Here is a 12,758-nt window from a genome sequence, read left to right as displayed (position 1 = left end):
GACTGGAGGAGAAAGTGATAAACTCACAGTCAGTTGTATCATATCATACATCTAATTCTAATATTATTCCTCAATACACTGTGATTTACTTTTTAGGGTCCTCAAATAGCTGCTGCATGCATTCTCTCCATGTTTTGGAGCTACACTCAGTGGGAGAGGCAGTGTGGAATGTGCTTTCTTCATCTTATCTGGAATTGGAACTTGTTGATAACCTTTAATTCAGCCATCTGACTCTGGAGAAGCCGTTCTTAGGTGATAATCTAGAAGAAATGCATGCATATGTGTTTTCCTAATAGCAATATTTAGAAATAACTTATATGGCCAAACTCTGAGAGGAGTAAATGCATCATACAATAAAATATAGCTTAGCTATAGGGTAGCTATATAGAAGTAAAGAAGAGTGTCTGAGAAATGATGCTGAGTGAAACATAAACTTGGATCAGCATTATTTAAGAAAAATTCTACCAGTGGGAAAAAATACATGTATATATAAGGAATATATAAGGAGTAGTTGAAAATAGTTCTGAAAATTCTAATTTTTTTCTATTAGAGAAAAATCATCTATTTGCTAACAAGGAATAAAAAGGAATTCTTAATTGAAGAATTAGAGTAGACCTTGATCTTTTGCAGAAATGCAAAGATATCTGAGTCACACAACTTAGACAATTAACATCTTCTAGAAAGAAGTGTCAATGTTGTGTTTCCATTTTATTAGTGGTTGCCACATTCTTTCTTGTCTTCAAGTTTCATGCCAGGAGGCAGAAATATTTCCTTGATGTTGTGGGAATCTGTGAGAAACATGGTAACACATTTGATTGTCATGCTCCAACTAGCTGTGGGCAGAAGCCCATATTCCAGGGTTGTACAGAAGCTTTCATCTATGAATGTGGCCTCACCATCTTCACTGGCCTTGTCTTGTTTGTCAACAGCTGCTGCTGTTGCTGCATGGAAACACTCAGCTATCTTCATGACAAATAGCTCAAAGTGCTCAGTGAGACCCTCTTAGAATGATCTATTTGGTCAAAGAGCTCATTATCTGCAGGTGATAACAGATACATGTGGGACTGATGTAAGTCACTTTCAGGAACTCCTTGACAAGCTTATCAAGGAGCCTGGATGTGTTCTGAGGTGGAAGACTTTCAAAAGCTTTTGTTACATAGACATCACCAAGAATTTTTTGAGTTTCTTCAGTTCCAAAGAGGTTGGTTTCTGATAGCATCACACCCAGCACTTTTTCAAGCTCTTCTACCACGCTGATTCTCCAGAAGGGTGAGGAGAAGTCAACCCATAAGTTTGGTTTTCTGAGCCATCTGGATGGTGGGTGACCTTGTAACCACCTGTGATGCGCTTCATCCCTGACATAATCTTATCTTGGATTTCAATGAGATCATGATAGTCTGCACAGACCATGTAGGGTAGCAAATCAAATACATTCTCTTATTCCTTAACTGGCATCCAATTGCATAAATCCAGTCAATGCTACTAACCAGCATCTTAAGGTAGAGCCCTGGAGCAATTCTCAAATACAAGTTAATGCCCAGCTTGTTGTGGCAGGTGATGAAAGGCTTAGCCCCTGCTACCCCGGGATGACGTTCATCATGAGGGTTTCAATGTCTAGAAATCTCAACTCATCCAAAAACCTTCTCACATATGTGGTGATCTTAGGGTAGATGATACACTGGTTTCTCAGAAAGTCACTCAGGATCAAGCCCAAGTACTCAAATAATATTGGGTCTCCTTTTCTTTGAGGCTAAAGTAAGGATGGGGCAACCTGTGAGCCAGGAGACAGCCGTGCAATTTTGCAAGGGCTGATGCTGAGCTCACCCTTCTTGCTGTTTCCCAGATTTTCCTGGACTCTGAGTATGTCTCCCTGAGGCAGTTTATTCATTGACTTATAATTCCTAGACCTGGCCATAATTGCAACTTCACCCTGGTCCGTGGGGGTCACCAGAAGATGAACTTTCCCCAGCTCTTTTGGCATGGATCTTCAGGGTGACATCAGTCAGGTGGCCCCAGGCTGCAGGCGACTGCACTCCTGGATGAAGCAAGTGAGTGATGTCCACATGGAAGCTGCAGGGGCCTTCCCCAGTAACCTTCGGCGGTGGCCTGCGCTGGGGGAACCTGTAAGGGGACTCCGAGTTTCCATTCGAGGCCATAGTCAGTGGTGTGGCTGACGGCACCAGCCGCGGCCGGCCTAGCTGTTGCTCACTGAGCTCCGGCTTGGCCCCCTTGAGGCTACTTTCTTCTCTTCAGCTCATCCTGTCAGTTGGGGATCACCGCCGCCCACTTCCGCTTCGGAGCCCTGTCCTGCAGGCACCTTTCCTGAGGCCTGGGGTGAGGAATTCGAGACCCCTCAGCCATTTCCAGGTTTGACCGCAGCCCCGCCCGCCTCGTCAGGGGAGAGGGGGCTGGCGCCATCCGCGCGGAGCTGCTGCGGCTGCGTAATCGCGGCCTGGTGTCAGCGCGTTCCTCCTACTGCGCAGGCGCAGTGCTGGGTTCGCGGCCCAGCCTCAGTGCTAGTCCTCCTGCTGCGCAGGCGCAGTACTGGGTTCGTGGCCTGGCGTAGGTTGTGCGCCTGCGCGCTGGCGCTCTAGGCTGTGGCTCTCAGCAACTACGGAGGGCAAGGCCGGAGGCGGGCTGAGGGCGTTGGAGGGCACGATCTCAACTCACTGCAACTCGGCGAGGCACTGGCCGAGGCCATGATTATTGGTTTTTAGGTTAGCATTTTATTATTAAATGGACTTAACTCTGGCAGAAGCCCTGTGACCGTCAAGGGACTTGGGCGCATCCCTCCCCGCTGAGTCCTCGCTGGGAAGGAGTCAGCGCGGGGGCAGCACTGATGTCCCTGTGGACAGGACTCGGCCGAGGCCTCGATTCGCCGGACCCCGCCCCGGAAAGCCCCCGCGCGCTGCCCCTTCCTCCACGCCGCCCCCTGGAGCTCCGGCCAGCGAGGGGCTCTGGTCTGAGCTCCTTCCCCACAGCCCAGCCCCAGCTCTTACCGTCTTGTCGCTGTCCTCGAAGACCTCGCGGGCCTCTTCGTATGAGCAGGTCTCTTCCATGCACTCTCTTTCAAGGTTTCCTTTCTTCATCTCTTCAAGAAAGGAATTGGACCTCCTGACCCTCGTCAGGACGTTGTTGGCCTGCTCCCTGCGGATGAACACTGGAAGGCAGGAAGGACAGGGTTAAAAGCTCCGGTCGCCCTCACCCAGGTTCCCCTTCACCCAGAGTCCCCTCACCTGGGCTCCTTTCACCCAGACTCCCCTCACCTGGGCTCCTTTCACCGAGATTCCCTCTCACCTGGGCTCCCTTTCACCCAGACTCCCCTCACCTGGGCTCCCCCTCACCCGGGCTCCCCCTCACCCGGGCCCCCCCTCACCCGGGCCCCCCCTCACCCGGGCCCCCCCTCACCCGGGCTCCTTTCACCCAGATTCCCTCTCACCCGGGCTCCTTTCACCCAGATTCCCTCTCACCCGGGCTCCTTTCACCCAGATTCCCCCTCACCTGGGCTCCCCCTCACCCAGGCTCCCTGTCACCTGGGCTCCCCGTCACCTGGGCTCCCCCTCACCTGGGCTCCTCCTCAGACTCCCCCTCACCCGAGCTCCCTTTCACCCAGATTCCCCTTTACCTGGGCTCCCCCTCACCCAGATTCCCCCTCACCCAGGCTCCCTTTCACCCAGACTCCCCCTCACCTGGGCTCCCCCTCACCAGGGCTCCTCCTCACCCGGGCTCCCTTTCACCCAGACTCCTCCTCACCCGGGCTCCCCCTCACCCATGCTCCCCGACTGCGATGCCCCTTGCCACACCCACATCACAAAAGGCGGATCACTCTCTTGTAAACCAAAAATAAAATTCTAGGCCGGGCGCGGTGGCTCAAGCCTGTAATCCCAGCACTTTGGGAGGCCGAGACGGGCGGATCACGAGGTCAGGAGATCGAGACCATCCTGGCTAACACGGTGAAACCCCGTCTCTACTAAAAAATACAAGAAAACTAGCCGGGCGAGGTGGCGGGCGCCTGTAGTCCCAGCTACTGGGGAGGCTGAGGCAGGAGAATGGCGTGAACCCGGGGGGCGGAGCTTGCAGTGAGCCGAGATCGCACCACTGCACTCCAGCCTGGGAGACAGAGCGAGACTCCGTCTCAAAAAAATAAATAAATAAATAAATAAATAAAAAATAAAATTCTAAGCCCCCAACTCACTGAGTGGACCGCTCCTCTCTGCCAAGGGAATTCCATAGGAACCTGAAAGACTAGTTGAGGCTATGAGGGGAAGTGGGTCCCACCTGCCTCATTCTTTCTTTCTCCCGTTGGAATTCAGGCACAGCTGACCAGCATTCACATTAAGAGACCTTAAGGCTGACCAGATTGTTTGTAGCAATAAGATACCAGTTTCCAACCTGATTTCTCTAGTATAGGACCACATGACATATAGCAGTCCCTAAAACAAATGATTTTACTCCAAATTGTATTTCTTTGACATATTTTGAAATGGCCCTGCAAAGCTGTTTCAGGGAAATCCACATTCTGTAGAGAACCCCCTTACCTTTCCAGGTCTTTTTCTGAGCTGAGAGTCTAGCACCTTTTTTTTTTTTCTCTTTAAGATGGTGTTTTGCTCTGTTACCCAGGCTGGAGTGCAGTGGCATAATCTCAGCTCACTGCAACCTCTGCCTCCCAGGTTCAAGCCATTGTCTTGCCTCAGGAGGAGAGTCTCCTGTCTCAGCCTCCCGAGTAGTTGAAAATATAGGCAAGCACCACCACACCCAGCTAATTTTTGTATTTTTAGTAGAGATGGAGTTTCACCATGTTGGCCAGGCTGGTCTTGAACTCCTGACCTTAAGTGATCCACCCGCCTCAGCCTCCCAAAGTGCTGGGATTACAGGATGAGCCACGGTGCCTGGCCATGAGTGTAGCACCTTTTAAAGGTCCAAGAGGAAACAGTTGCCATCTCTTGCCTCTAAGGGTGGCCACCTGTGAGTCTTCATCTACATGACAAGAACCTTGGTCTTTACCTCTTAACCCAGATACTCCTTTCTGTTTATTCCAGGTCTTTAGATAATAACTTTCTTTTTTCTTTTTTTTTTGGACAGTCTTGCTCTGTCACCCAGGCTGGAGTGCAGTGGCACGATCTTGGCTCACTGCAAGCTCTGCCTCCCAGGTTCACGCCATTCTCCTGCCTCAGCCTCCCGAGTAGCTGGGACTACAGGTGCCCGCCACCTGGCCCGGCTAATTTTTTTTTTTTTTTTGTATTTTTAGTAGAGACGGGGGTTCACCGTGTTAGCCAGGATGGTCTCGATCTCCTGACCTCGTGATCCGCCTGCCTTGGCCTCCCAAAGTGCTGGTATTACAGGCGTGAGCCACCGTGCCCAGCTGATAACTCTTTCAACTGATTGCCAATCAGAATATCTTTGAAGCCACCTAGGACCTGGAAGCCCCCACCTTCCCCTTTTCTGGAACGAACCAGTGTACACCTTATGCTTATTGACTGGCGTCTGCATGTAACTTCTGTCCCCCTAAAATACATAAAATCAAGCTGTGACCCGACCACCTTGGACACATGTTCTCAGGACCTCCCAAGGCTGTGTCATGGGTCATGGTCCTCACATTTGGCTCAGAATAAATCTGTTCAGATATTTTACAGAGTTTGGCTTCTTAGTCAACACTTTCCTCAGGCACTTTGGGGACTGTGGAGGGAAATGCCTATCTCCCTCCCCCGCCCAGTTCTCTATGAGGTACAACATGAGGCACCTGCTCTAGACCCGCGCACCCTTCTCTGGAGAAGTAGACACATCCCATCCAATCAGCTCACCAGCCTCCTCACATGCTCATGCTGGCTCAGGCTGGCCACTCAAGCCCCCTTCCTTGAATTCTCCCTCTCCAGGGTGCTTTCAGCCCACTCTGCTCTGTGCTTTGGCTCAAACTGTGCCCCTTCAGCCTGGCCCCACTCGTCTTTAAGGTCTTTGCTCTTTGTTATGTGGGGATTGGTGGTGCTGTTTCTATTACAAACTATAAAAGTACAATTTAAAGTGCCAGGACACACATACTTGCCAACTTTCAAGAAATAGTACTTATTAGTATTTCCTAAAAAACAGTACTTAGTACAAAGTGTTCTATTTGATTCTACTCTTTTTTTTTTTTTTTTTTTTAATTTTAATACTGAGTTGATTTCATGACTGGCAAATGAGTCTTGATCTGCTGGTTAAAATGCCCTGGATCTGAGAGTCTGTGTCCCTCGCAGGGTGTATGTCTGTGGGCTGTGCTGTCCCCATCTCTCTGCCTGTGTCTCCTCTGTCTCTCACCCACTCCTCCTCCTCTTTTCATTGTGATAGCCTCAGTTTCTTTTCTTGGCCCTCTGTAGTCTTTTTCTGTACTTTTTTCCACTGAAAAATTAAGTGTCTCACTACGAGAAAGATGACTCTTCCAATTGATCTCTCTAGCACTGACTTTTGTCCTGAGTTCCATGTTTTCAACTCTCACTATGACAGATGCCTTCCCTCATCTCGGAACTCCAAACTCTCCATGTCCAACATTTAAAACAAGACAATCTTGAGTTTCAAAAACATCTTAGTCACTTATTTATTATTGGCAGATGGGAATTTTAATACCTACTCTTCGAGTTGTTTTAAAGATTGTGTAAACTAGTGTTGAGTTTGGAGTTTGGTATACAGAAGGTGCTCAGTAAATTTTGGCTTCATTCCTACCTCCAGTTACTTTACCTTCCAAATTCCCCATTTCTTTTAGTGACACTGACATTGTCCCACCAGCGCTAGGCTTAGATTTATTATTTGTTGGCCCTGCCGCATTACTCTGTGTGTCTGCTCCACTCCCACGCACTTGCTCTGAAATGCAGCCCACACATGGCTCCTGCAAGTCTGCACACCTGGCTCCCTGCAACTTGCAGCCTCATGTCACCTCCACTCCACAAAAGGCACTAAGGAAGCTGGGGAGCAGGGAATGCCCATCTCCCTTGGGGCCCCTGGCTCTCGTGTTGGGATGCAGCCTCAGACAAGTTATCCAAGCCTGGCTTAGTGTTTCCCAAACTGGGACTTGCAGACCTCCTGGGCTCCAGTTGGGATCTCGGTGTTCTAATGCATTTCCACGTGAACACCTCTCTTGGTCCCTTCTCTCTTCCCCTTGGTCTCCTTCCTTGTGGCCATATTGACATACACCTGGTTTTCTCTCTGCTGCCCTAGAGCCACAGTGACGGTTCATAGACTTGCCACAAGGCTTGGTCCCCACTCAACCAGGGCCTGACGTGCTCACTGTCTCTGGTCAGTCCCTCGCGCCTCCTCTGACCTCTTAGAGGAACTCGCTGTTCTGCAATGCCAGCCACAACTCTGTTCCCCTTGGCATCCACTCCCGAGCATCCCCAGGCTGACTGACCACTAAGAATGCACTTTTCCTTTGCAGCCCTTGTCCGATTCCCGCCTTTTCCCATCTCCCTGAAACCTGCTCAGCTCTCCCCAGCTCATGGGGGTGGGACACTGCCTATAAGGTTGAGCTGGACTGTGTGGGGAGGAGGATACAGGTGGCAGGTACGGGGTGGAAAGGGTGATGCAAGGAAGTCAAGGACCACCCAGAATCTGCCTCTAGTGGTCTTGGAACAGAGTCCAGGGTCTTCCCATGGCCAGGCCTCCCAGGCCGCACCACCTTCAACCCTGCCCTCATTCATCTCTCTCTGCTACACTGGGCTCTGTGCTGACCTTGGCTGAGCCCAACACTCACACTCCAGGACTTTTGCACCGGTCACCTCCCTGTCTGGAACATTCTTTCCACAGATACCCACGTGGCTCAACCCCAGCTCCCCCTCCCCGCGAGATCCTCCCTGACCACGCCCTCTGACATTGCCCCAACTCGTGTCTCTTCCATCCCCTTAACACTGTGCTATTTGTCTTCTAGCGCCGAACCCCTCTCTGACATTACGTGCTGACAGGCTCATCCTTCCCTCCGCTGGAAAAAGACGTGGCGCGTTTGGTCCCAGCTGTTTCCCCGTGCCTAGCACGGCCGGAACTTAACCAATATGTGCTGAGGGAATGAAGGAAAGACTGCACACCTGGCTCGGCCCTCTGGACTGAACCTGGGCGCTTCTGCTATGGCTGAGTCGCATCAATGCTTCATTCAGACTGAGCAGGCCAGGCCTTGGCCACGTGGCCACACTTTCTGATGTGAATAAAATGGGATTGGCAAAACGAAATGAAAACGTGCCAAGGTTTTTAGACACTTGTCTCCAGAAATTAATGGAACACTCCAGAGCTCTGATATGGAGCGTCCAGATTGGTAGATGTTTGTTGTGTGGGTTTGTTTCTTCAGAAGCCGTGGGGAGCATTGCAGTCCTTGAGCACACGGTTGTGTTTGTGGTTTTGGCGACATCAGTGAATTCCATAGTGAGCAACTGCATTTGAGCAAGTTTTATCAGCAAGCAAAATTTTCAGTCACTAAGGTCCAAACTCATGAAGAAGGGACTTAAACTTGCTGAATGTAAAGACTGAAACTGAAGCCACGTAGCTTTAATGATTGCCAGTGCAACAGCGGTGGTTTAAAGGCTGGCACTGCAGGTGCTCTGCATATTCTGATTTTATTAACATAAAAAATTGGATTGCAGAAAACACTCACAGGTGGCAGGACAGGGCTGAATAACATCCCTGCAAATTCATGTCTTTCCCAGAGCCTCAGAACGTGACCTCAATTGGAAATAGAACTTTTGTGATGTATTTAGTTAGGAAGACATTTTATGGGATAGGGTGAGCCCTAAATCCAATGACTGGTGTCTTTCTGAGAGAAAAGAAGACAGAAAAACAGCCATGGTGAGAACCCCACTCGATGATGGAGGCAGCGATGGGAGCAATGCTCCCAAAAGCCACGGGCTCTGAAGCCACTGGCACCCCGAGGCCGGGAGACAGGCTCGGAGCAGACTCTCCCCCAGCCTCTGGAGGAACCAGCACCACTGACACCTTGATTTTGAACTTCCAGCCTCCAGAGCTGTGGGAGAAACATTTCTGTTGCTTTAAGCTACTTGGTCCATGGTCTTTTCTTATAGCAGTACCAGCAAAGCAGTGCTGAGGTCCCCCTGTCCCAGAAGAGCTTCCGTGACAGGCAGGACAGCCGAGTTCATTTAAAGGCTGAACTGCAGATTCTGTGCGCATTCCGATTTTTTTAAAATCAAAAGTGTGCACAGCAGGGTCCTGGGTGGGACCTTCTGGGGCCTGTGTTCAGCCCCACCCACCCCACAGTGCAGCTGCCAAGGTCTCTCAGGCAGAGTAGGGGAGGGAGATGGCCTGGCCCTGGCTCTCTGGGGCTGACCATGTCCACCCAGGGTCCAGGCCGGCCCCCGGGGACACCACAGGCCATGGTCATGGGTCAGGTCTGCATCACACAGCTAAGGGTGTCAAGACCCTGTGGACCCAGAGGTCCGTGAGGTGGGCGCCTGCATTTCCCATTGGCAGGAAGGGAGGCTGGCGCTCCACCAGGACCCCGCGTGACTCCCCTAGTTTCCTCCTGTGGGTCTGGGTGGGCTCCTGGCCTGTCCTCTCATCTCCACCCTCTGCTTCTTCCCAGGAAGAGGAGTCCTGCCAACTTCCACTCCCAAGAAGCCAGAGCAGCTTCCAGAGCCTCAGGCTGGGCTTAGGATCTCAGAAGCCCCGAGCATTCTGGTTGCAGAATTTTCTACCAATGCAATGAAGCATCTGTCTGTTTGCAGAGTGGCTTTGCTGTCAACGATGACGGCATGGGCCCTTCCAGGGCCTTGTTGCACCTGCGCTGATCTCATCACACCACACACATCACGGTGGGCTCCTGCACGGGGCGGTGTGGCCTGAGGGGCGGGGAGAAGGCTGGGCGAGACGGAGCCACACAGTACCCCATGAAGAGTTCCGTTCTGTGCGGGAGACGGGAAGACATGGCTCAGGGGACAGAGGCTGGGGAGGACAGGGGACTGAGGGTGGGATGGAGAAGACCCCCGGGTGATGTGACTGGAGCTCCAGGCCACCAGGCGGAGGGGCCGTTTAGGTCAGCGATGCACTGAGGATCCACTCAGCCTTCCCGGGAGTCTCCCCTTTCCACCCCACGAGGGTCTCCCCTGCTCCATCTCTCCCTCACACACTCCCTTCCCAGGCCTGGGTCCCCTTGGTGCCCCTGCCTGTCCACTTTATCCAGGATGCAAACAAGTCTAGGGTCCCCATCTCTCGTGTCCCCACCAGAGGGGCCTCCTCTTCCTCCGCTGCCCCCAGCCTTGCCTGGCTTCTGCCCTTTCTGGGCCTCTGCTTTTGGAGAGGCCTGGGGGTCCTGGACAGCCCTGCTGCTCCCACCTGTCCAGCTGTGCATTAGGCAGCCCTTCCCAGGCGGAGCCAGTCCCAGGGTGGTGGCACTGGCTCGGCTCAGCCTCCTCTTCCCTGGGAGCTCCTCTGCTGTGCCCCTCGTCCTGTGCCTCCCTGTGGTGGCAGACGGCCAACTGTCCTGTCTTTGCCTGCTCCCACCTCTCCCTCTGTCTCTGTCTCCCTGTCTATCTCTGTCTTTGCCTTTTGGCCTCCCATCTCACTGTGTCTCCGTTTCTCCCTCCCTCTCCCTCTCTCTCTCGCTGACTCCGTCCTTGTGTTTTTGTCTCTGTGACCTCTGATCCTCCCGTCTGACTCTCAGCCACAGGGAGCCACAGCTGGCCTTGAGGACGCCCTTGGCTGGAAAGGCCAAGCCCAGCCATCTGAGGCCAGCCTCTGACAGAGGCCAAGACACCCACTGTCCAGGCTGCGGAGATGAGAGGGTTTCCCCAACTGCCGCCCCTCCCTGCTCCCCAGGGCTGCCTTTGGGCCTGAAGGGCGGGGGGCACTTACGACTTTCCCCGGGCAGCAGGAGGCTGGCCAAGAAGGCACTGAGCAGGACGAGGTGCAGTGGGCGCCCCATGGTGTGGCCGAGTACCGTGTGCCTGTCCTCACTGGGACAGGCTGCCGGAGCAAAGTCCACGCCCGGCCGGGATGGCTGTTGTGCGGCTGCTTGTCACTTGGCTTAGGCCCCCTGATTGGAGCCGAGGCCCGCTGGCGACGCAGGGGAATGACCACGCTGGGAACACAGCCACTCTGGCCCCACCTTCCCCAGGCAGAGCTGGGCAGCCGGAGAGGCCCCGCAGAACCTCATCCTCATCGGTCACCAGGTCCGCGGGCGCGGGGACTTTCTGTTCTAAGAATAAAAACATCATTTCATGCTTGTTTTGTAGTTTCCAGATGTTTACATCTAGCTCTCAGTCCTCACAATCACATAAAAATATCATTTTTCCAGAACAGAAAACTACGTCTAGAGAGCACAGAAGCCGGAGCCCGGGGCCACCGGCAGTGAGTGTGGGGTCTGAGCCCAGGACTTCTGCCCCAAGGCCCTGCTTGCTTCTGGGCGGGCCCTTCCGCTCACGGCCATTCTCTGGGTGGTGTCAGGTGGTCTGATGTCACGGGGGGGCTTGGCATCTGCACCACGGTCTCCCACAGGCCAGGCTGGTACCTGCCCCACCCACCCCCAAACCTTCTGTGCCCACATGGTCCCAACATGTACTTCTGTGGGGAGTGGCCCTCCCCTGACCATCTGGAGGGACAGGCTCTGTCTGAAACCCCTCCTGACCTGCCCACCACTGGCCACACTGTTCCGAGGCTGAGAGGGCTTCTGGGCTCATTCTCCAGCACAGAAACCTCCTGTCACCAGGTCCCTGAGCGTCTCCGCTCAATGGCTGTGGGAGTCACCGGGAGGTGCAGCCAGGATTTTTGCTTCTGGGGTCCCTGGAATAAATGGTCTAAAACTTGGCCAGTGTGGCAATCACTACCTGCTATGCCGTAGTGGCCGGAGCAACGCCCCTAAAACCCACAGTGCTGGCCACTGCCTCACGGTGTGTCTGCCTTGATGTGTTGCCCGTCTCGCAGCCACCTGCACCTGGGCCTGGTGTGCACACATTGTGCGTCATTGTGCCTGGCACACAGGAGGTGCTCACTGGGCCCCACCCGACTACACAAACTGATGGCACTGGGTGCCAACGCCAGGGTAGCCTCCCACGGTGGGCACCACGCACAGCCCAGTCCTCTGAGAGGGGCCTTCCTGGTGGCACCAGATGTCTGACTCCTGCCTCTCGTGGTCTCCACACTCCGACATCGCCTCTAGGCACGTTTGTATGGAGAGACCAATGTGGTGTGTGCACCAGCAGCAGGATGCTCATGGCAGACATGCAGTCTTTTTCATCAACGCTGGGTGGTGATGCTGGCTTTGGAGGCCCGAGCCTGCTGCCTCGCCCCACCCTGTCGCAGGCCCATGGCCAGTGGCCTCCCTGTATTCTATCTCGCCACTCACAGAAAGCTGGAGCTGAGCCATGGCAGGTGGCACGTCCCATAAGAAATGTAGCCTTCGAGGGTGCCCAGGCCCTTCAGCAAAGTTTCTGGAGAGTCCCGGGCCCCCTCCTTCAGCAGCACCGTGAGGTGGGTGCCTGCATTTCCCATTGGCAAGAAGGGAGGCTGGCACCCCACCAGGACCCCGCATGACTCCCCAGTCACTCGGACAAAAGAGAAAGCAGAGCCAGCTCTGACCTGATCAGGGCCCGCCACTGGCCCCCGTCCCTGTGTGGGGGCATTAGGAACTGGGGTCTGGCCAGGGTCAGCCAGCATCTTCGGCAGAGGTCCTGACACTAATCATGCTGGGCTTGGCGGGTCAGCTGGTCTGTCTGGCTGGACATCTCTGTCACGGCCACTCCATGGACACTAACGTGGATGTGTTCCCATAAAACTTTATTTACAAGAGCAGGGTGGCT

General features: G+C 53.4%; 1 protein-coding gene and 1 long non-coding RNA gene across 3 annotated transcripts in view; one reads left to right on the top strand and one right to left on the bottom strand.

Annotated features, from left to right (window-relative positions):
* Positions 1 to 10,943, bottom strand: part of F10 (coagulation factor X) — a 28,847-nt gene extending 17,904 nt beyond the window's left edge. The window contains exons 1-2 of the mRNA XM_005586296.4: positions 10,816 to 10,943; positions 3,000 to 3,160 (exon numbers count right to left, since the gene is read on the bottom strand). Coding sequence (XP_005586353.2) covers positions 3,000 to 3,160; positions 10,816 to 10,885 — 231 coding nt within the window. The 5' untranslated portion in view covers positions 10,886 to 10,943. The remainder of the gene's footprint in view (positions 1 to 2,999; positions 3,161 to 10,815) is intronic.
* LOC135968015 (uncharacterized) lies at positions 2,588 to 8,030 on the top strand. Of its 2 annotated transcripts, none has more exons than XR_010582437.2 (3): positions 2,588 to 2,717; positions 3,075 to 3,167; positions 7,892 to 8,030. It is a non-coding gene; the product is annotated as an uncharacterized lncRNA (long non-coding RNA). The 2 variants fall into 2 exon arrangements; XR_012426609.1 differs by lacking the exon at positions 7,892 to 8,030 and adding an exon at positions 5,249 to 5,387.
* Positions 10,944 to 12,758: the final 1,815 nt, after the last annotated feature.

Source organism: Macaca fascicularis, chromosome 17 (genome assembly GCF_037993035.2).
Source record: "Macaca fascicularis isolate 582-1 chromosome 17, T2T-MFA8v1.1".
Classification (NCBI taxonomy): domain Eukaryota; kingdom Metazoa; phylum Chordata; class Mammalia; order Primates; family Cercopithecidae; genus Macaca; species Macaca fascicularis.
This window is presented reverse-complemented; position numbering and strand designations above follow the sequence as displayed.